This window comes from Zonotrichia albicollis, chromosome 3 (assembly GCF_047830755.1).
Source record: "Zonotrichia albicollis isolate bZonAlb1 chromosome 3, bZonAlb1.hap1, whole genome shotgun sequence".
Lineage (NCBI taxonomy): Eukaryota > Metazoa > Chordata > Aves > Passeriformes > Passerellidae > Zonotrichia > Zonotrichia albicollis.
In genome coordinates, this window is record NC_133821.1 from 64,618,235 (window position 1) to 64,643,222 (window position 24,988).

The 24,988-nt window shown below is 37.6% G+C and overlaps 1 protein-coding gene across 6 annotated transcripts in view; it reads right to left on the reverse strand.

The window, feature by feature from the left end:
- ZDHHC14 (zDHHC palmitoyltransferase 14) overlaps positions 1-24,988 on the reverse strand; it is a 95,034-nt gene that overhangs the window by 28,591 nt on the left and 41,455 nt on the right. For 4 of the 6 annotated variants that reach the window (XM_074537683.1, XM_074537685.1, XM_074537684.1 and 1 more), the window contains 2 exons: positions 11,108-11,280; positions 2,017-2,175 (listed from right to left, as the gene is read on the reverse strand). In XM_074537683.1, coding sequence (XP_074393784.1) covers positions 2,017-2,175; positions 11,108-11,280 — 332 coding nt within the window. The remainder of the gene's footprint in view (positions 1-2,016; positions 2,176-11,107; positions 11,281-24,988) is intronic. The other 2 variants (XM_026795416.2, XM_026795413.2) reach the window with 1 other exon arrangement.

The window sequence follows — 24,988 nt, forward strand, 5'->3', positions numbered from 1 at the left end:
GCATAGGTTTTGTTAAATCAGTAAGGAACTAACAAACAGTGGTCCAAGAACACTCATTATTATTAAAATATTTCTTCAGAAACTAAATAAAAGCATCATCATATAGACAGTACTAACTTAGAAGTGGTGGCAAACTGCATAACACACTCTGATTAAGTGTACACTCTCAGACAGCTACATTTCCACAGACACACAAGCCATCCAGTTTTCTTGACACCTACTTTTAATAGAAAATTGTTGCAGGTACTTGTAGATCTCACTTTTTGCATTCAAATATTTACATAACAAACACCTGTATCAAATCAGGAAACAAAGCTACTATACAGTGCACCCTGAAAAAGTCAACTTGTTGTAATTCCTATTATAAACACTGAAGAGAAAAACCACAGCAAATTCATTCAATTAATTTAAAACAAATAACTCCAAATTTAAAACAACTCCAAATTTAAAAATGTACAAGAGGAAATTACAATGATCATACCTATCTTATGAGAAGAAAAAACATCTCAGTTATATAAGTAATTGACTCACTCTTTAAAAATAAATATTAATAATAATTCACATCTGTTTTTTCATCACAGACATGATCAGAAGAATGTGTAAGTTGTTTCCCTGCCATCACTACTTTAATGTTTTACAGAACAGGTTTTCCAGATGTGGTATGAAAAAGACACAGATTACAGAATAACCTACTGGAAAATCCTTCATACCAGTGCATTAAAAAACCAAACCATTATTTTAAAATAAGCTTCAGGTTGTACATGTGAAGTTCGCTCTTATTGTTTGCTCTCTTGGTAAAGACAACAGCTTTTCAACTTTTATTTATCACACTAGACAACAACTGTATTTACATATTATCCATTTTGCTGAGCAGTATCACAACACTGTAGTATTAAAGTCACACATTAGTTAAAATATTTTTCTGAAAAATGTACCAACTACATTTCATAAACATCCCTACTGCCTCAATAAAAGCAAGCTCAATAGCTTTTGCAGCACTTACAAAATTTTAACACATCAGAAAAATTTATTTACTGAAGGAACCATCTACAGATACCAATCAATTCTATAGGGCCAAAAGGCTAATAAGCTTTTCAGTCTGATGTAAGTGCATTCCCTAAACCAGTATCATCTAAACATAAAACTCCAATTCTTCCAATGACTGCTTTATATCTAAAAATATCACTGCTGAATGCTGCAATTACATTTCTCAGCTGGAGACATCTTTCTACATTATTTTCTTGAATGCATAAGATCCAGACTCAACAGTGTGTTAATCAACTGCACTACACTGCAAATGTGATCTAATTAACTGGAAACCACTCAGATTTGATTGGTAGGGGGTTTTTTTGTTTGCTTTTAAATCCAAGCATATCTTAATCACCTTGTCTGACCTCCAGAGAAAACAGTAATGAAAAGGACAAGATATTCAGAGAGAAAAAAACCAACCCCATAATTATAAAATATGCTTAGGTCCTGACAACATGTACTTACTCTCAAAAGAGCATGTTTGCCCAGTAATTTCTTATGGATTCTGACATAAGTACATCTAGTCATAAATCTGCTCAAAGGTAAGAATCACCTACAGAGTGTATTTTGGTCACACAGCCCTAACCATTTGAACCATGCCTTCCAGTTAGTTACTAATGAACTGGAGAAGCAGCTCCTTGCCCTCAATTTAGTCTGGTGAAAAAAACAATTCTGAGACTCCCAAAAAGCTTGGAAAGGTCATCACACACTATACGTGGCCTTATATGGAGTTGGGTTTGTTCTTTGTCATTAGGGCAGGTTAGAAAAGCCTTCTTAGACTAGCAACATCTGTTAGGCCAAGTCTCCTTTTCTGCCTCCTCTAAAATTCTTAACATTTAACATCTTGTAGAAAGGAAGATGAACAGAGCAAGTCACCTCATGACTAATCTTGTCACTAACTGGTTTTTTTCTGTCTCCTATGGAAAGTATTCATTACAAGATATAAGCTACTCAGCTGAACATATGCTGTATCTTTCTTTTACTCACCTACGCAGTTATCACAAAGGCTGCAATGTGAGGCACGAGGTGGGCGGAAAATCTTGCAAGTAAAACAATATTTTAGTTTCACTGTCTGTCCATTGATGATCACTTCTTTTGTTCTGGGAGGGGGACGATATCCTCCTGAACTGCAGCCATTTGCTATATCTAAGCATGAAAATACAAGACATGAAATGTTGTACATGAGCTATGATGTATGCACAAAACTGTCCTCGATGGCAATCTATAGCAAATTTCAAATTCGTATTTACACATTTAAAAGAAACAATTTTTCCCCTTCTAATTCTTGAGTAATAAGCAGCAAAGAGACATTTCATTGCAAATAGCATCCAAAGTCAATCAATCTGAATCAAAGAAACCATTCAAAGCCAAGTCTCAAACGGTGACAATGACCTTGATCCCAGAATTCTTACAGTTTCACACCCCCAAATAGCTCTTAGATAACATATTAAAGACAACTATAACTACTCATGTAGGACAGCAAAACTTGGACGTTACCTTTAGAATCTTCCTAATTTTTTCAGAATTCCTGTAATAACAAAAAATCTCCCTAGAAACGCTGCAGAAATTCTACAGCCTAGAAGAGAATCTGCATATGTACTTAAGCAACAGCAGCTCTGTCATGAGCCTGGTGAATGTTGATATCTCTTGCATGCTGTGATACAACAGAGCACATTCACAAAAGTATCTTACAGCTTTTGCTGCTTAGAAGTTTGAACACCCAACTCCCAGTGTTACTTGTAGACACCTTCAAGTTCGTTTGTTGCACAAAACTGGTTCCCAACTACCTTGTTTGAGACAAGTAGTAGTGTTTTAGGGTTTTTTTCTAAGCTTCCTTTTATTTTTATTTTAGGACATTATCAGTAATTTTTCCAATATCTAAAGGACTGATTAGGCAAATAAAGTTCAATTTTGCCCAAGCTGAGCTTTAGTCTGAAACTTCAATATGTAAAAATGGTGCCTTTTTCAAGGTCTATCTGTTCCTGTGTAATCACAATCAAATCAAACCACAGAAGGGGAAAAGAAGCCACAAAATTTATTACACCTGGAAAACAGATCAGCTAACACAATAGGGAAGTAAAATAAAATATTTTTTCAATATATGAATGAAAATACATTTCAAAGTCACAGTCAAGTCACTTGAACAACTGCGTCTTAAGTTGTCCCACTTTCATGTGGGGCTTGTTACTAAAAGATCTATGACTTTATTTGAGCTCAAATTGTTAGAAATATCACCCACAATTTCGATTTCTTCCAATTACACAGCCTACAAATGATGTATTTTCCAAAAGGGCAACAAGAAAGTCTCCCACCTAGCAAGGCATTGAAACTGGCAACAGCACAGCTGTGCTAGCAAAGGTGCAATTATACAACATGCTGATTTGGCAGCAAATCCAACTTAAGGAGTTCTCATCTGCAAAGTGCACACCCATAAATATGATCCATAAATATGCATCAATAAATAAAAGTTTTTGTGGGACACCACTGTAAACTTGACCATTAAAACAACCAGACTTCAGAAAACTCCAATGGAGAAGCGGATGAAATGAAGGGAGCAATAGCTGAGATGGATGAAATCTAGATATAAAGCTCCTAAATATCCTTTATGAGAATGAAGTGGTGAATACTAAAAAAGAGCAGCATAGAAGCAGCCTCCTACAGCCTGATGAGGTAAAGACATTCACTTGTGTTGGATATAAAGCAACTCCTGCAATGAGCTTGTGATGCCTGGCCAGGTCCTACAACCCGCACATGGAAGCATGGATTATTGTGTGGTTCCCATAACTAGCAGTTATACTGATTTTGACCTCAAGGCCAATACTACTAGACAAATACTTCAGATTAAGTAATGCTACCAGTGTATTTCAGTGTATAAGCTGAAAAAATGTTCTTTGGAAGATGCAGCACAACTGTGCTTATAGTATTTAAAGCTCTAGAGAGACATGGATGTTACTTAATCCAGAAGACAGGGAAGAATTTCTTCTATTTCATGTTACATTAAGAAAGCTTCTGGTGACATTATAACCAATCAGCTTATAATACTTACAGAGCTTCCAGAAATCTTTGGGCATTACAAAACACAATGTTAGACCCATTTCTGACTATATTTTGGTCAAGATAAGACTTAAACTGTGAACATAAATATAGGCCATTACCCCTACAAATTAATTTTATTGGATAAAGCATTTAACACATGCTGGCATGGAATGTTCATTAAAAACCCAAATATTTTCATTTGATACTCAAATTTAGGTGCATAATTATAAAAATATTACTAAAGGCTGAATTTCATCTAGGTGTAGCTTTGTATGCTAGAGATACTGATGCATTAAATTTCCTAACATAACAGTAATATTTCAGATTTTTTTCTTTTACAAAATCTTATTATTCTTGAGTATGTACATAATAATTGAAAGAAAATTACTTAAATCAGTCAATGGGAATTGTTTAGAGGGGAAATGCTCTTTTTCCTAGATAACCATTTATTCTGTAAAAGGCACATTGACTAAAGCAGTATTTCCCCTCCTTTCAAGAAGCTCATAAAGTGCACCATGATTATTTTAGATGGGCTCTTGCAGAATCTCAAAGACAACTTCTGTCTTCTCTGGTGCAGAAGTGAGACTACTGTCCAGTCCATTTTATTTACACCAGTCTTCTAAGAGGATTTCCTCCCAGACTTTTGCAGGAAAGTTCACAGACAGCAATTCCTAGCTCTCCAAGGCAAATTAATCTTGAAATCCAAGGGTGAAAGCTCATGCAAATGAAATAAGTGTAAACAGTCTTGCTGATTTTCCAGGGACTGAGAATTTTTCTCAAAATCCTAAATTGCACAATCAAACCTGAATGTTCCAGTCTTTCTGTTTACTAACAGCTTTTTCCTGGAAACAAGCTGCAGAGCAAGGTCAAATGTGCTTGCATTTAATACAATTTATCTAACCTAAATGTGCTAAACATGTCCAGGTCTCACTGTGAATTTTCAGACTGCAGTTTGCCTTCAATTCAACTGCTCATACTTGGAGTCTAGCACAGTTAAATCTTCAATATATGAGGTCTCTCTGAGGAACAGAAAGCTTAACCTTTATGGAATCACCTTCTCCAAATAAACTGTGTTTGATCACTGCTACATTTCACTCATCCAACCTATTACTCATGTAGTAATGCAAGTTCTTTCAAAAAAAGGCTAAAATTTACCCACTAATGGGATTGCCATCCATCCTCTCTGTTCTGACACATTTTGGAACTTCTCTAGCAGGGTTAACTGTTCATGCACTAGATGGGGCTCCAGCATTTTTATTACCATAATTACAAAAACCCCATGCATGCAATTCATGTCATTGCAGGACCAAGAGACCTGAACTGCTCCAAGAAAGATACTCCAAGTATTTAATGGAGATACAGCACAACCTAGCAATCTTCTAAAGGGACAACAAACTCCACTTGGATTTCTCAATTTATTATGCTACAAACAAGTAAGTGGTGCTGACAAAAGACAGAAGTTGCAAGTTTGTATACATATAACTAGCCCTCGCCTGCTCAATCAAGAGTTGGAATTTTTGGCCAATGTTCCTAAGAACTTGAGACAAACAGCCTCTAGAAGGCAGCCCTACATTGTCTCTATACAAGCTTCATAACTGTATGCAATGTTTGTTGACAACTTTAAAAGAACACAATTTCAATCTTCAAACAAAATTATTTGAGAAGTCAGTAAATTGAAACAATTCTAATGTTTCCTGAGGACTAAATGAAAAGGTAATGAAGAGAATCTTTATGTATAACCCATAACATCTGAAAAACAATAGAAAATATTCTAACCAAAATAAAACAAAGCCAGCCAACAATGCAAATCTCTAAGAAATGTCTTCCTGTGTGTTAAAATGTTCAAATTTAAGGTACCTGTTTAACAACAGTGGGCTAAAAGACAAAAGAGTAATTTATTTCTTGGAGGGAAGAGAACTTAAATGCTCTTGTTTCAAGACAGTAATCTCAGGGACAAACAAAACTGGGAACCTGGTTTAGACTGAAACCAGCAGCTGCTAACTGCATTCTTCACATAGTTTTTCATCTGATAGCCATCACGAGATACAGAACACATTTTGCTCCTGACTTAAAGGACTTGCTGCCTTAGATTTTTCTGCAATAATATATTATTTTCTTAAAAGTAGAATTTCATTATCTTCTTGAAGCCTAAAACTTCATGTGAATGGTATGCTCGTTCCCAGAAAGAAATGTAATATTTAGTGATTTGCTGAGGGAAAGAAGCACAGACAGGAAGAGCTTTCTAAGACTTGCCTGACACACAAAGTAATTTCACTATATTTATTTTAAGAATGTTGTTTAAGGGTGCAGTCTCAGGTACAGCTATAAGCCTAGGAAGCTGGTATCTCACTTTTGTAAAGAAAGCAAAACGTGCTAACCATAAATGGTATGTATTTGTTCAGGCCATGGCCAGTTCTATGAAATGCTTGTGCTGTGGCATGGATTTAATTTTATAAGGTTATAATGAAATCCAATTGTGCATTTCAAAACAAAAGAAAGATAGGCAAGGAATTCTGAAGGAGTCTCAAATGTGGTCTTGAGCATCAGCATAAATTAGACAGCCAATCTGCAGAGACAGTGTGCCAGAGTAGCTCATACATTGAGTTCAGGGCTTGGAAAACACAAAACAAGCAGGCAGAAGCTGTCCTGTGAATTGGCCTGAACTAATTGTAAAGATTAAATGAGGAAGATACACATAACTTATGACAGCCTGAAGAAAAATCCAAAGCATTTTAAGGCTGGGAGGATAAATTGCCATGACCATCTCTTCAATTATCTGCATCACCTATCCAATGCAAACAAGATTGTTATTGTGGAAGAATTGTTAAATTTGTGTATATCAACTGGACACACGCTTTCCTCCTTACAAAAGCCATTCTCCTAGATTGGGTTATCCTTCTAAGCCTTCATATTCAGAAGTTCACAATTTTTCCACTTGAAGTGACTTAACATTGACTTAACTCCAAGAAAGACATGTAACTGCAAAGAGGCTATGAAATAAGGCTGCTCTTAGTATTTGGGTTTCCATAGAAGAAAAATCCCCTCTCAATATAACATTTTGTATGATTGCAGAAGTCATGCTTACATGCATCATGACAATAATGTAATTACAGCTAGGGTACCCCTGGAAATACTACTTTTCAATTTTAATGGAAGTTATAATTGAAGTAGAAATACAATATCAGTACATTTAATGTTGCATTTAAAGAAAGAAAGAAATCCTGCTACATTTCAGTGAAATTATAGTAAATAAAGTTACCTCCGTGATTTTTACGTTATATAAGCCTCATACATCTAGTTGCTGTTGTTCTGTTACATTATATGAAAACCCCAGCAAACTAGAGTACTTTAAGACTTCTGCTTCTCCTCTCTCTTAGGCCAAATGCACATATGTAATGAATATTCTTACTGGTCCTGTTTTCCAGACTTCTCTGCTTAGCTGCCTTTATCTTGAGTTTCTACATATGTTGTAGAAAACCAGACAGCGAACTGAGCCCTCATCACCACTGGGTTTCTCAGAATGTCACTTCTTCTGGTTCATGCAACCACTCTTCTTCTAACATGTCCCAAAAAGGATTCCTCCTTTTTGTAACATCACAGTGCTAACCCAATCTGTTTGGAAATAATACTCAAGTCTCCTCTTCCTGCACAATTCACCACTTAGACCCCTTTCCATTAGTATTTGATTTCCACTTGTATTCATGCATTTTGTGGTTTTTCCCTAATGCTGCTCAAACTATTTGAAATACATTTAAAAAAAAATCAAACCCAGTGATTGCAAATTTCTCCATCTCAGCACCAACTTCAGAATTAAGCATATTCCTCAGGAACCCACAATCAGTCTCAGAAAGGTCCTATTTGAGCACTTAGAATTTGCTGCTAGAGTGACTTTTTGAAAAGGTACTTACTGACTTTGTGGCAATTTCATCTAGAACTTATTTCCTAAACTTATATAGAAAGAATCCTATGCAGGACACCATCAAGAGCTTAATTAGAGTGAAAAATTAAGCAGATCTGCTTTCCCACCAAGACATTTACTCTTTCAGTGAAGGATATCAGATTGGTTACACTCCATTTTCTCTTGAAATACTTTGTTGCTTGTTTTGAGACTTAAATAGCCACAAGCCCCAATCCTTTGACAGCCACAATTCTTGTAATTTGATCATGTAGCATGTCTTTCCAAACAGAGAACAGTTTCTAGTGACAGAACTGACAGATTTCTATTAAAGCAGAACATTAGATAAACCAATAAAGATACAGGATAGTGGATTAACAGACTTTTTAACTACAACTACTTTCTTTCTTCTCTTTCTATCAGCTGTCAAGAAGTGTACAAGTTATCTTCTGAGATCAAAGCAGTGTTGAATCCCACAGACTGTCCTCTGCTATTTCTCATTTCCCAACTACACAGCATGCCTGCAGCTTTTCTTTCTTCCTGTGACCTCTAACAGAACCTGTCCTGCTGTCTTCTACTGCTCCTTGCTGATTGTAACTGACTTTATTTTCCTTTTGCCTTTCCCAATATGCTTGTGCCATCCTTTTATACTGACCTTTAGACTATCTCCACTTCTGGCACTAGTAATCTTTTTGACTACAATCAAATACAGTCAAAATGGCCTCTTATTATGCTTCCCAATCTTCCTCTGTATGAGGATAGCTTGATGATTTGCATTAAATATAGTATTTTTGAATAACAGAAGTTCCTTTTGTTTTTTGGACAATTTCTTTTTTCTTTTTTTCTCAGTTCTTTTCAGTTTTTGTTTATCTATGAACACAGCAAATTCTTAAGAAGTAACTGGTTTCCATTCCTACACACAGGGGGTGGAAATAGCAGCATGACATCTCTGCTAGTCCCCTATTCTTCACCTGAAGAAGGCTGATAGCCTAGGTAGAAACATTTTTTTCTCTTAATATGACCACCCTGTTTCCAGAAAGTCATCTGAAAGGACAAAGTACTGACAGCTTCTTTAGAAAGTCTTTTTTGAGAACCATTCTTCCTAATCAGCTCATCTTATTCTGTGCTTTCTAAAGTAAAAAAAAAAAAAAAAAAAAAAAAAAAAAAGTTTTATACATTCAAGAGAACTTCAAAATAGATTCTTAAATCACAATTCCTTGTCTTGGGCTACAACTGTTTCTCAGTGCATCTGTAATAATTTCTGAGAGGCTGCTTCTCAAAGAGACCAGTAGGACAGGGTAAGACTCAAATATCTAAGAATGATTTTAAAAAAATAAAAGCTAAAGATAGGCTACATTAACACATTTTAGCAAAGAAAGTATTTGGTAAAGGCATTATTTTTAAGTGAGTTATCTGAAGAACTTCCTTGTCTAAAATAAATTAATGTTAACCTTGCACCCCATCTTTAGAAGGGGCCTCAAGCTGAAAGGTACAGCAAGGGAATCCAGCCTGCATGATAGTTTTGGAAAATCCAGTCTTCTCTTCAGCTGCAGGAGCCAGTCAGCTTTTCCTGCTGCACAGATAGCACTCCACTAGGATACACCTTTTATGGGCGCATAAAAAACCCCATACTGTAACAGTACAAAAATGTTTCTTTCCACTTCCATTGTTGAATCCAGAATCATAATTTTAGGGCAGAATGATTTCTTATAGCTACCTAGCTTGTTCCTCTATTACACTTGCCATAAGCCCTCATGCTTGGGGACTCTGCATTTGCTGCCACTGTAATTCCTCGCTTCAATATTCCACTGGCCCTTCTTGGAAGAGTACTGCCTTTGCTACTGCTGAAGAAAAGACCATGGCTTTGATCAGCTCAGCAGCCTCAACCTGTGAACAAGTATGCAATACCATTTAAAAATAATTATAATTTTTAAACACAAGTTCTGAAATTGCTGCACACAGGAACATTTTGACTGTCCCCTCTAGTATATTCAATTTGTATTTTTAGTTTTGTATTTCATCAAAACTCTGACACAGGCCAACATAAAATTATTCTTGTGAGCTGCTTATTTGAAATAATTTATTTCCTGACATAGATCAATGCTTCTGTGAACACAGGATAAATAAGAATTCCTAGAACAGGAACCTGTACCTGTGTTTTGCACTAAAGGTGGTACCTTATTCTAAGCAAAGAATTCCTTGAAGAAGATCAATAAAAGTAAATCATCACACTGGTTACAAAAAGGTGCTAAATGAATGATTCATTATATTTTTCCATATTTTTATGCACTTCTGCAATTCAGATAAATAGCAAACATTTTAATACTTCTATCATAAAATGCCTAGAACTGCACTTATGGTATTAAACATCAAGGAAGCTGCAAGTATTTCTCTTGTGCTTGCTCAGACCTGTTACCTGTCTTTTCAATTACATGAGTGAGCATTTCCCTGAAACTGCTTCAAAAAAATGGAACTTCCACTGACTATCATATCAAAGCAGATATAGTAGCATTTACTAAGGTTGAGTAGCTTACTAAGCTCACAAACCCACTATTTATGAAGCAGTTGCGCAAACTCGTCCTGTGTTCTCTTATCTCTTCAGCTACTCAGCATATTTGTACCTGTAGAAGTCCCACTTACAGAATTTAGTTAACAATGCTCTTGCTAAGCGAGAATGGTTAAATCCAGCTCTGTACTTTAATTATGCTTGCTTTACTAAAAAAAAAAGTAGCATTTTTACTGTATATTAACACAGAGACTTTTCTGACTCTTTTGCATTATAAATAACATAATTAAATTCAGTTAAAATTCTGAAAATACATTGTTTTAAAAATGCACAATTGTAGATCTTTTGCAATATCAGCTTTCTTGTCAAAAACACTTAAAAAATACAGAGAGATTTCTACCAGATTTGCTGAGAAGCATTTGCAGTAATAACTATCACTGTAAAAGGCCAGGGTTTTGTTTACTTTCTTGGTGAAGGACTGATCAATCATCTTTCCACAGGAATCACCGCAATGTCAGCAGACATTACAGCTGCAGAACAACCACTGTGGCAAGGGAGGAGTAACTCCTGCCAGGAGCAGAGCAGCACACTGCCTTCACACAGCACATGCACCCTCGGGAGGAAAGGAAGAGACAACAGACCTTCGGTGTTACCTATTTGTCTCTCTAGATCTGCTGCCTCATCTGGTGTTGCGCGGGGGAGGACACCAGGGTCACTGAAACTAGTGCGCAGCAGGGTCCCCATCACGAAAAAGAAAAGGATCCCACCAATTGCAGGAATTGCAGGGGTAATCTTCTCTGACAAATACGGGCAACTGCAAAAGGAAAAAGAGTCAACAATCAGTGACACATAATGCAACTTGCTCTCAAAAACTCTACCTCTATAAATGCATATGAAGAATTCACTTTCTTCTCTTGATGCATTCCTTGCCATGGAATGTTTATTGAAGCTGAAATTTCTGTTTACGTGTTCTGCCATTTTTCATAGCATATTCAATATAATAAAGGCACAAGTAAGCATAATAATGACCTCACTATATGCAATACTCATTTACATAAGAAGATAAAATATTTTTATTGCAGCATAATAAGCTTATATATTTCTTCACCTGCTGCCCAGTTACATAAAAGTAAATTGGGCAGAGAGAGGAAAGGGGAAATAACCTGAAGAAGCCCATAACATGAAGAAATAAGCCACACTGAAATACATAATTAAGTCTATAAAATGGATTTATCATCCACCAGAAAGATGGTGCTCAGGAACATGCAACACATTCCTTTAACATTCTTGGTGTATATCAGTATTTTAACATGTCTACTGGTTTTCCTTCTTGATCCATTTCTGGTAAGTTAGTAAATTTGTTTACTTATTTACAAAGTAAGAAGAATGCAAACGACAGTTCAACACACCTGGGAGCAAACAATCCAGGGGCATGTCTATGGCAACATCAACAGCCCATGACCAGGGCAAAAATGGCTCTATGTTTACCAGAGTTACAATATACACGCAGGGTTTAAGACTGGATTACAGTTCAAGCAAATTTTCCTCTGTGCTTCACATATGAGTAAATCAAAATGGACAGAAAGGCTGGAATCCAACTGTCATGATTTGAGCCTGGCACAGAGCCAGTGCCCCCTATGAAAATGCCCTCACCCTGGTGTCTGCTGTGAGATGTGACCAGGAATAAGCAAAACAGGCTTTAGCTTAAACATAAAGAACACTTTATTACCTAAACTACAGGAAAATAGGGAAAAACTATAAGGAAAAGAAAAAAAATTGAAAACCTTACAAAAAAACTACTTTCTTCCTCCCCACTACCTGACTTTCTCAATCCGATACATTTTCTCAAATCACCAACTGCCCAGCCTGGCACCACACTTTAGTATACTCAAACTTCAGTTCATGGAGAGGAAAGGAGTCCTTCTTGTTCCATAGGCTTCCCCTGGAAACACACTGAAACCTCGTGTGCTTCCCTGTCACTTCGGCACCGCCTGGAAAAAAGTCCTTTTGCCGCTTGTGACATCTTCCTTCCATGCCCAGTGCTCTCACCACTGTGCATGGCCAGAGCTGCTTTTAGGGTTGTCTTTCAAGGATGCCTTGTCTCACTCCAAAAAGGCACAGTCTCTGCTTTGGGACATCTGTCCCCCCCATATTTTTCCAACCCCCTGGGGCCGGGGGGTCCTCACGATGAACCCTCCTGGTTCTGAGCCACTGCTTCCCCCTAAGTGCAGTCTCTGTGTCACAGGAACAAACTGAGTCTATGGCCACAAGAAAAGTCCAGCTAAAAGGCCACTCCAAATCATCTCTCCTCATTCAATCATCTCTACATTCTTCGGGCCAGGTCTTTGTCTCATCTCATCTCTTATCTCTCTTCTTATTCAGCTTCGAGGAGGATTAGCATTTTTGCAAGGCCGCAATCATGAAAGAAAGGGGTTAAAACTTTCAGTCTCTGTCTGTCTCGGAGCTGCGGCACTCCCACACACGCTGCCGCTCCGGCCGGGCACTCTTCTCCCCCTTTCTCCTCCTGGGCCGGCTGCTATCACATTCGGTGTCGCTGGCTCTCTCTCCCCCTCCTGGGGGGGGGGGGGGGATGGCTGCCCGAGAGCTGACTCCCTGGGATCTTCCACCCTTCCATCCTCGAGGGCCTCCCCACCTCCCATCTCTGTCCAGGCCCAGGGCTTACCACGTGGCTGCCCCTCCCCCGCCCAGCAGCAGCGGCTGGACAGGGGAGGGAGATCCGACTTCTCCTCCACGTCCCAAGAGCCTCCCAGGGCCAGAGCCCCCCTTTTTAACTCCTGTGTATTCTCGGAGATGTGTCCAAACCCCACTGGCTACACCAGGTGTCAGTATCAAACTCCGAACATCCATTGGTTTGACCACAGCATCTCAGAATTCCCACTTCTTCCTGGTCAAACCACCACACCAACCAATACACAAATACAAGTATCCCTTTACAGCTCTGCAAAAAGAAGGGATATGAACACTTGGACATTACAGAAGCACTGCAACACCATCTTAGACAACACACAGGCCTGAAGACTCTCCTCATATTAAGTAGGTGTGGGTAGAATACCAAGATGGCTTCATGTACTTTTGATGTCTGCATAAGAAGTCATAAAGTGAGCCTAAAAACAGAAATCAAAAATCAACAAGTTCTAGGCCTTAGGGCTTCATCTAAAGCTTCTTCATCAAGTTTAATTAACAATAGATTCCCTATTTCTGCTGAGTGCCTGAAATGATGATTCAGACGTGCAAGCTTTTGCACTGCAAGTCAGTTAACCTCAGTGGAATGTTAACTCTAAGCAAGTGATGACAATGTCAGCTCCACTGTCCATCACTTCTGCAACAGGATGGGGAGAGAGTGGAAACACTTTTCATACCAGCTGCCATGTACAAAGCATTTATCTCCCTGCATAACCCTATTAAAAATACTTGGCTGCTTTACCAAACCTAGAGGGTTTCATGGATGCAGTGAGTCCATATGCATGACATGGTGTACACCATAACAAGTGGAAATCATCTCTCCCTACATTAATGCAATACTACAGGTGCAACAAGTTACAAAAGAATAAAAATATACCTGGTTATTAAAAAAAGACAAGGCCCAAGAGATACTGGAGTTTCACATAACAAATGGACCACTGAAATGCTAGGAAATATCCTTCATATGTATGCTTTTAGGAAAATCTTCAAAGGCCCAGAGTTATTAAATCAGTGCTAGCTAAAGGAAGCAGCAGCAAGATGTAAGCCTTGGTGGCTACAAGCCTTGCTCCTCTCATGTCAGGAAAAGCCAGTCAGAACCAACAGCCAAAGAGAAGCTTTCACACTGCGTGAATGCCCTACTGCTCAATTTATTTCTGGCCACAAAGGACTACTGAAATCAAAACCACTGTAATGTGCTCCGAGAAGAGTACAAATAGGCTGCAAGAACATATTTTTAAAAGGATTAGAGGGAACGTGTACATTAATGAACACTAAATATAGCACATTCCTCTCACTCTTCTATTGCATTATTCATTACGTGTACTCAAGAAATTGCAACTGTGCTGAAGTCTGTTGACCAAACAAGAGCTCTATGTGTGTGAAAGGTAACTTGAGATAATCTCAGGGCAGCACAGTAGGCACAGTACTATTACACAAAACCAGCAATGGCATTACATACACAAATTCTCACTGATGCTCACAGGATGGAAACTAAGAGCCATGATTCCAATGTTTCCTTTTAACAGTAATTTCACGTGAAATTAGTAGAAAGAAAAAACTGATGTGCTGAAATACTAAGAAAGCCCAACATTGCTGAAAAGCAATGTTTGCAGTACAGCAAAAAAACATGGAAAAATCTGTCTCTGCCTTGCTGAACCAAGTCCACCTGCAGTGAAAAAATCTCCACTCTCAAAGCCCTGTACAATCTTCACAACAAGCACGAGGTAATCTGCTTTGTCTAAAATTGCTTTTAAGGTTTAACAACATATATTTTACCACCTTTGACTTGAAATTAATTCAGCAATAATGCAGAAAAGACTGAAGATGGCATCTAATAACCAAGTCACGTTCCACCAATTAAAAATTATTTCAAGCTGAGAAACCAGTTTCTTACAGCAGCTCCTTACAGAAAGTCAGACATTAAGTCTGGGCATGACCATTTAATACAGTCTGATGTATGTATAGACCATATAATATTACATGAACTTGCAGAGAGCTCTATGACATCTCTCCTATAAAAACATCCAATTAGTTTTTTAAATACTTGTGAGATAAATCTAAAAAAACCCAAAACAAACAAAAATGAGCAGATACCATTAGACCTCTTTTTCTTCACATTTGTTTAAAAAAAGGGGAAAAATCTTACTTCTCCTGAGTTATTAAAAAATCTATTAAATGTGCCTTCAAATTAAAAACATGGATCTTAGCTCAAAAGTGTGAAAAAATCTGTAGAAATATACTTGCATATTTATATATTTTATATTTGCATGCTTATATAACAAATGTATTTGTACTGCTACATTAAGTCAATATTATTTTAAACACTTCTAGTGTTACTACTTTTAGAATTGTTAAATACTGAACACAGAAAAAGATTATCCCTCATGTTTGCTCAGATTCCTTAATTAATTTAATTGAGGATGTATTCCTTCAGGCAGCAGCTTCCCTTGGATATTACAAGAAGCATCTTTTTTGGAGGGTATTTTCAGTGATTTCTTAAAGCAAACACTAGTGAGTATTTCCTGACAGCAAATTTCAGAATTCCCCCTGCAGAGGGAATCCCTGTGCAGAGACCTGCCCACTGCCAGTAACTCTGATAAACAGCAGAGAGCTCCAGGACAGATGTCTGTCCTACCGCAGAGCAAGCAGTGACAAACCTTTTCCAAGTGGCACTTGGTGATGACTAGATATGAACTGACATCCTCAGTTTACATCTTAGTGTAAAACAGTTGTTTTAAATCAGCATCTGCAAGGACAGCAAGTACTGACTAGGCCTATCCCAGAAAACACATTTTTAGAAATTATTACTAGACCACCGACCCCATTAGAAACTGTTACTCTGAAAATAGCTTTTTCAGACAAGAATGTTTGGATCCACATACAGCAAACTGTAACATAACTCAAAGTTTTGAATTAATTGAGAACTTTGATACTTTTAGCCTTGCTTTTTGCTTGGCTTCTCAGCTGCTTTTTTGAAGCATCATGTGAAAGTCTGCATGAGTGTAGGAGGGAAATAAAATCTGGTGGAAGACTAGTCTGTCACAGCTCGATAAAAATAAAAACACCCCGGCACAGAAGAGATAATTATCAAGCATCACCTCTGTGAACAAAGGATGCAGGGGAAATACAAAAGAAACTCTTACCACCCAGCAGCCCTCGTCACTGCGTGACCATACTCCCTGTGGCTACTGAGATCAGCAGAAAAACACTTCTAGGAGCTGTGCTGAGGAGCACAGTCAGAGTCCTACAACTTTCAAGCATTGTCATTAGAAAAGGGGAGGAAAGAAAAGAAGTCTCCTGAAGGCCTTTCCTGGAAAGATGATGACTTTCCTGAAAGGTTCACTGCCAGTAATTCACTGATGGGGAGACTCAGTAAATGACAAATCTATCCAGTACGGGTATCTGGAGAGGGGTAGAGCCTGTATTTAAAAAAAACCCAAAAAACCAGAGTTTTATACATTGAAGATTTAAATTAATATTTGTTCAGCTGGCATGTGGAAAACAATAAAAATACAAATTTAATGCAAAGATGAAACAGCTAATGCACTTAATTACACTAATTTTTAAAAAAAGCCCTACAAGTTTGGCTTGCAAGACTGCTAAGAGGATACTCTATGTCAAGCTGTTCATCAATATAAAACTCATTGTAGCAGATATAAAATATATGTACTCTAGGAAAAATATAAATATAGTTGAGATATGTAACATAAAGAAAGAAAATTATTGTTGCTTTTCCTACATCACCAACTTTGTTTCTGTTTCTGCTCATACTGCCTGTTTAACACATCGGTGGCTACTGGCATGCAGGTGATGTCCAACAGAAGAGAGAAGGCTGGCACTGGGCACCCTGGCTTCAGCTCCACATGTTACAAGTTAACATCTGAACGAGACTGGGCTGCTTTCTTTAAACTAGCCCAAGGCGTTTGTTGTTTCTCCTTCCACTCTCATTTATGGCTCTTCTCAGCTTACCCTTCCTTTCAGCTCCACTGCATCATTGCTCCAAGCCACTGTCCCAAACTTCTGCCCTTATGCCAACACAAATCTTTGTCAGGCTCTTTTGTGAGCAAAGTTAGTTTACTAAAATGTGTGAAAATGACACCATTTTGCTGACTTCTCTTTCTGTCTCTCTAACAAATCAAACATGCACTTGAAAAGAATATTAGCACAAAGCAAGGGAAAAAGAAGCACACACAAAACTACAGGGAGAGGGAAATTTGGACAGTGAGAGGGAGAAGACCTCAGTTTCAGCAGCTGTCAGTAAGGTTTTCATTCAGACCACAGCTTCCTGTGAAATCATGTTCTAACCCTGACCTCTTCCAATTTAGAGATGGCAAGAGAATATCCATATATAGACAGATTAAAGGCAAAGCAAGACTCTGGGCTAGAACAAAAATAGTTTATAACTTATTTTTCTAATGATAAGTTGCCAGTACAGCCAAGGACACACACGAAGAGCAACACGGGCAGAGGAAGACGTAAAGATGGGCAAAACGTGAGGGCACAGCAAAACCTTGGAAACTGCTGCCTGATAAAGAATTTATAAAGATAAACAGGACAAAGAGAATGATCAGAGTGAAATACTTTCACTGTTGTGGGGTTTGGAGGCTTCCTTCTTTTAACTTGTTTTTTTCAGAAGCATGCTGCTGGCACACAAAAAATGTGGTATAGTTTGAGTATAGATTAGTCCAAGTAATGTAAATTCCTAACAAGATTAGCTAAGGAAGTTTTGCATTAGTTTCCTACATCACTTCATTCTTTTGTACAGCTTTTAAAACCCCTATTGAATTGTTTTAGGGATATTAAGCAACACACAGACTAATTTCAATAGGATTTGAAATTTACTTTTAAAAAATTAATTTACTTCATTATTTGTTTTGAGAATTCTTTCTAAATCGTACACTCCCTCATTTTACAATGGTAGAGCAGTTTCAAAAACTTAATTGATAAAATACAAGACAAAAATCACTCTTCTGACAATTTGCTTCATTTTAAATTCAGGAAATCTGGAGTGTTGCAAGCATGTGAAGACTATGGAGAACAGAACAGTTGTCAAACAAGGCAGAATGACAACAGGAACAGGAGCAATAGCAGCAATAGCCAGAATACTACCTCCTCATCATCTTAATAATCTCAGATATGTCTTAATCAGAAAGACATATTTATTGAATGGATTCAGATGAGAACTACTGTAAGTTTATTCTCTATTTTACAGTATTAGATGCATCTTATTTTTTCAATACTTGCTATATTTCTTGGGGCTAACTCAATTTAAAATTATTTCTAATTGAAAATAATTTTTAAGTGGAAACCCATATAAACTAGTAGTGACTCTGGCGTGTAGCAAAGTATCCTAGCCTCTACCAGCACACAGAAATGACTACTTAACACAAAGAGGATTAATATGATGAAATCCCACAGATTACTGAACCAGCATGATCCTTAAACCTAACAAGGTAAGTGCTTTATAGGTTCTCTCCAACCCATTACAAAATAAAATTAGCTTAACATTGCCCTGAACAGCAAAAGCTCAACAACTGGTCTTCAAAGTTTCATGCAAAAACTGGATGCAGTTTGGCCTTTAAAGCTGCTCAAACCCATGAGCAATTACTAAGAATGAGAGACTTCAGAGACCTTTCTCCTCTGGCTCAAACCTGCAAGCATTCAATGGAACTCCTTACAGCACTGACTCCATTCAATTGTAATGCATTACCATTGAAATAAGACTTACACTGGTTTAATTTGCATGTAGGAGTTCAGATGAAGCAAAGCAAGCACAGTTGATTAGGACATTGTAGAAGATAACCACAAACTCTCTCCCACAAGTAAAGATCTCAAGGGTTTAATGCAGCAGATACACAACAATCAAAGTAACAGCCTTGCATGACCTCCCAGTTTTTACTGCTATGTGAATTAACTCTAACGATCCGCCGTCAAACTTCAAAGCTGGAATAAATAAAATGCATCATGCAAAATGAACCTGTCTGCAAAACAGATGTGATTACTGAAGCTCCTACAAGGGCAATTATATTTTACTTTGTTCTGGAGATAAGGAACATCTTTGTTTTAGAAAACACTATTTAAAAAACTATGATTCCATCACCTGTTGGCCAGAAATTTCCAAGCAAGGTAGTAAGAAAATGGGGAATATCTACCAAACTGGTAGATACATCGAATGCCTGACTTATGAAAAGTCAATGCAAGTATAACATATCCTCAAAAGACAAACTAGAAAAGGCATAGCTTCCAAACATGCAAGCAAATTGAAGTCTTGCTTTATTGCTATTTCCATTCCCTGACTAATTACTTATTTGAAAAACTAAAAATGCATTTGCACTTAAATTTTCCAGTTTTGCATACAGTGTAAGGTTTGGTTTTCACAGTGTAAGACGGCACCAATCAATGAATTCCACTAAATACAGAAACTTGTAACTTCTTTTAAACAGCCCGTATAGAACACCTTCTTTCCTGTTGTGCTTCATATTGCTTCCTTACTACTTCTTATTATTTCCTGTTATGTGATTTTATAACTAAAGCATCAGGTTAATCCCAAGTACTAATGAACTGAAATGAAAACTGGGACAAAACAAGCGGAAATGCCTCACACCACAACTAAGTCCCTAAAGGAGTGCGAGCTTCGAGATGACTTTTCACGGCATCCTCTGGAAACTGCAGCACACACAAATAAGCTGCTGCCAGTTATTGACTCTGAGCTTTCAGTGAGCCATAGCTTGTTTTCACCCTCCCCAGTCTATAAGGTTTAAAGGCTGGATGTAAAGCCTAGCTCTTGCTAAAGGGCAAAGGCCTGTCAATGCCATCGCCACCTCTGGCCATGTTCCACTGTCACTTACCCTGTATGGCACAAATGAGCTGCCTAATGCTGAGCTAAAACAGAACAATTGTTTTTCACCTGTTCCCTTTTCTGAAAAGAACCAAAACCACCAAATTCAAAAAAACCAAGACCACCAAACTCAAGAACTCCCAAAAACATTCATCTTCTGTTTGATCAATTTCCTAAACAATTTAATTCACTGTGCAATTAATGAGTGCCAGAGAACAGGTAGGAACAATCAGAGGGCAGGATGAAGTTCAACTGTGATTTCTAGATCCACTCAGCTGCTTTGTGGAAATCCCATCCATAATCATAATCTTCGGAATAGTGCATCCAGTGTCTTATTGCCATGATTTAACCTGGCAGATGCCTAAACACCACACAGCTGCTCATTTATCTTGGATTATTATTTTTTTTTACTCTTCTTTCCTCTGCAGTTCTCTGTATTACAAGTCTTTTGTATAGAACACACAAATGAACTTTCATCTAAAATACAGGAAAAAATATTTACATCTTAACTGCTCAGTGAAAGCCACTATAATAAAAGCCTTTGAATATTCATTGAAAAGCAGACACAGCACTTCCTAGGGATCCTTTACTTATAAAAATGGAGAACTGATAATGCTACCCACCCTACATATCAAAAGTATATATCACATTATTATAAATAGAGCAACTGGGAACATAAAGCGAGGAGGAGGAGGACAAAACCAAGAGAGATCAACCTCCTCTTCCCAAAAGAAGCAGAGCTGAGCAATGCAGCAACTTGATCATAAAAAGACTCAAGAGGCTTGTTTGTAGTAACTTCACTGCCCTGGGTCTCCACAAGTGATGGAGGAGTTTTACCTGAAATGGCATCCCTTGCTTTCTCCTGCTGCCCCCTCACAGTCTCATGAGAATCTCTGGTCCCACACTGGGCACTCATTGGAGAGGCAGACTGGCATACTGCAGCCTACTTCAGACTAAGAAAACACCCCAACAACTAATTTGCACTCATGATTCCAAAGCAGTGCCAGATCTCCATATCTAAAAATGGGTCAGTTTAAATATATCAACTTGCAAAAACCAGCTTGAGGCAAATCATTTATTTCATAGAAAAAATAAAGTACACTGTGCTTCATCTACATAGACAGCATCACCACTACAAATATTTGGATTAGCAATATAATTGAAACAACTAGGAATAGCCTTTTACTGTTTTGCCTTAGAACTGAGACTTGGGTGCAAGTCACAAAAGACCAGGTGTGAAAAGTTTAAGAAATAGATTACAATGCAAGATTGCTTCTGAATCACCAGAGTTTAGCAATGTCATAGCAGTCACCTGTAGGGATGTGTGCAGAGAAGACTGCAGTGTTTGAGTAATGCAACACTTTCGTCTGAGTATTTCCTTTTTTTGGAAGACATTCAAATGCTCTTTCTAGACTTCTATGTTAAATACTTATCAAACCTAGATAAGCATGGTCAAATTGAAAATCAGTGGCTTTATCATATCATACTTTTCTCTGTACTTCCATAAACACATCACCAAGGGGCACTTTCCTCTTGGGAAAGGCCATTGACTGAAATTATTAATTTCATATTGTCTTTCTGAACATTTCTATAATTCATCCAAAGTTATTTTTACCATACATCAATGCTGTATCAAATTAGGTGATTAATAATTATTAATTCTGTATTAAATAAAGGTGATTAAATCACCCATTTAAATAGGAAAAAACATATTCCAGCATATTTTCTCTTAAGTCAGTGACAACAAAAATACAGATCACAGAAAAGTACAATGAAGTTATCACAATAATGTTACTTCAAAAATAAAAAATTAAGGTTGAAAATCATCCCTGTGAATGGTTTAAAGCTCAGGTTATCACAGAAGATTCTGTAGCAAGTGCAACAACAAAAAAATTTCCACATTTAAAATAATTATGTTCTTCACACAAATGTCACTTAAGAACTTCAGTTACTTTCCAGTTACATGACGTACAGTAACCAAATATCTTGACTGCTAATGCATAAACCAGATCTGAATGTAAAATGAACGAAGAAATGCCCAGATTTTACAGTTTCTTAAAAATATTTTATTCAAAATTCCCACTCAGTTTTAATTTTTTGACATATGCAAATTTCCTTTACTACTGTTTCATTGAGATTTTCAAGCCTTTTCCCAACTAATATGCAATTTTGTCCAGTAATTACCACAACTCCTAATTTTAATGTGAACCAAAATAGGATTTTAGAGAACACCCTGTGTTTGTTAATCTCCCCTGCCTCATCTCTTCAGGCAGAGTAGATTAACAAACACAGGGTGTTACTGCTATCCTTCTTTGAAAGTATAATTTATTCTTCAGTTTAACATCTATCTATTTTTGTCAGACTGCCAAAACTCCTAAAAATTGTCACAAGAAGGTGAAGCAAAGAAAAGGTCTTTGTTACATCCACTGTGACTATAAATTTCAAATTCTTTTCTTCTTCTAACATTTCAATTACGCAACTTGCTAGCACCTGTATATGACACGATCCCCACTGAAGGATTACTTTTTTTGCTATATTTACACAGACACCAGCAGACAGCTTTGCAAGCGGAATGATGTGAACTCTCTCCCTAAGGCAAACCAGCCATGAAAATCAGGGAAAAGCTCAGTTACTTCATTGTTCCCAAAATATATTCTCTGGAATTGCAACACAAGATTTATTCTCCATCTTTCCACTGTCAAACATGTTCTGCTGTCCACCTTCCAGTTTCAAATGCTGACATAAAAACCACTCCCACAGTCACTCTCAAACATGCAAATACCACACCAACTCTTGCTCTTTGGCACTTTTACATAAACAGGAAACCAGCGGGGCATGAAGCTAAATAGAAATGGAAATCTTTTGAATACCTAAAACAATTGCACAGAAGCTAAAATACAACAAAGATTGCAATTGGCCATACAAAATGACATCACATTACAGCCTACATCACTGCAGTGCACCATCTCTAAATGTACATCAGCAATGTGCAACCCGTTTCACTGAGTCCTTCAAGCATTGATATCATGAGCTTCACCTTTTGCCCTGGTGTTTTCTGTCTTTAACTAGTTTTGCTGCTTTGGCCAGACCCTCAGACTCCCTCCTGCCTGAGGAGCTGCCCAGGCCCTTTTGTCAAATCTGAATGCACACCTTCTTCATGCTACAGCACCAGAGGGGAGCTGCAGATTTTACGGCCCCCCACCATGGTCCAAATTTATCTGAGGATATTCGCAACAGAATTTAAAGAGGAGCTGCTACCCTGGGTTAATCAGTGCCTTCATACACAGCAACACAAACAGACCATAACCAGGAGGAAGATCCAAAGTTTGGTAACATTATACAGCTTCTTCTAACCTGTCTTCTGATTACATCTCTTCTCCATGGCAAAGTTGCCTTTCATGTTGGCAGAACATACTACAGCCAAAAACATGAGCTACATGGAACTAAGAAGGATGCTGCTGATGTCACTTCAAATAGCTACACTAAATGAAAGGATAAATGCCCAATGTGTTGCTCCTCCTTCCTGTGTCCCTTACATGATAACAAAGCTCAGGAGTTTTCAGGCTTGTGCCCAATTTCTGAATAGTTTTTCTATTAAAAGGTGCATCATAATGGAGATTTATAGCGTTTTCTGTCTGCAAGTGTTCAGAAAGGAGCAACCTGAGTGCATCTTACTCCTAGTTCTAAAAATTACACTAAAGCTCACAGTGAATAAATGACAGAGCAAAGTGTACACCCAACACTGCAGCAGAGTAAGCAATTTCTATTTACAAATAAAGGACAGACCAGGAGCACAAGCTCGTCTTTCTTCATAGGTATACAAAACCCCTTTTTCCTAGACCATTTCCATTCTTTTCTCATATTTGACAGTTTGTCAGATACATTTTTATTCTGTCCATGAAGTCAAAACAAGAAGTGAAGACTACACATCTTATAAAAACAAGACATTATCCTAAACCATACTCTAATCCAGAAAGAAACTTCTATTTCAAATTTATGTTAATTAAAATGCTAAACATTACAGTTTTGTCCTAAACTGCAATACAACATGAATAACCTCGATGTCCCAAATACATACTAACAACCTTGCTCAAAACATGCAGAATACTAGGGCTGGAGGGAAATAGAAGCAAACATGCAGGAGCTATGAGTGCAATTATCCTATTCAGAAAAGCTACAGACCTTAAAAGAGCAAACAGCATGGCAAATACCAAGTTGCCAGCACAGCTGTATTCATTCTCCCAAAAGATTTTTAATGCAACTACTCCTGAATTAAAATTCATAGCCACAAATTCATATGAGCTCTATTACTGCTGTCTGAATCCTCACTAACACTGAGAAATACCAAGAGCTCTCCGCAATTTTTCAGTCTGCCAGAATAGTAAAGAGCCATTAAAATGTAACAGTCCACATCTGCCAACCCAGAGCCAGTGCCAGGCTTGTGTTTCAGGCTCATGTACTACTCAAAGGGTATGATCATCTCACTGTGAGCATCCTCAGGACAGCACAAATCCCCCTCTTTGAACATGAACACATTCTGCTGCTTCTCAACAGCAGTGATAATTATTCATAACATCTTCAGCTGTGTTCTGTTCTGCAACCTAAAAAAAAGTAACACTTGTTCTGAAAGTCTGTCCTACCCTAGGGTAAGTTCCAGGAAAAGGACAGGATTTAGGAACATGATTAACACTGATTGTAACAGAACCTAGTGCCAATAGGAATCCAGTCTTTGAGAGAGTTTTATTCATTTGTACTTTATTAACCCCCTCTCTCTTGTTCATGGAAACATACACACAATTGATAAAAGTAATTGAAAAATCTGTAGGTACACCACCCTTGAAAAAAACCTCTCAAGGTATTTCTCATATGGTACTGAAGAACTAAATTAAATATTAAACTTCTATTCCAAGGTAATCAACAAAAGTAAAAAAGGGCAAACAAAGGCCCTGGTAGCATTACCGGCCAGAAGCAGTCTATTAGA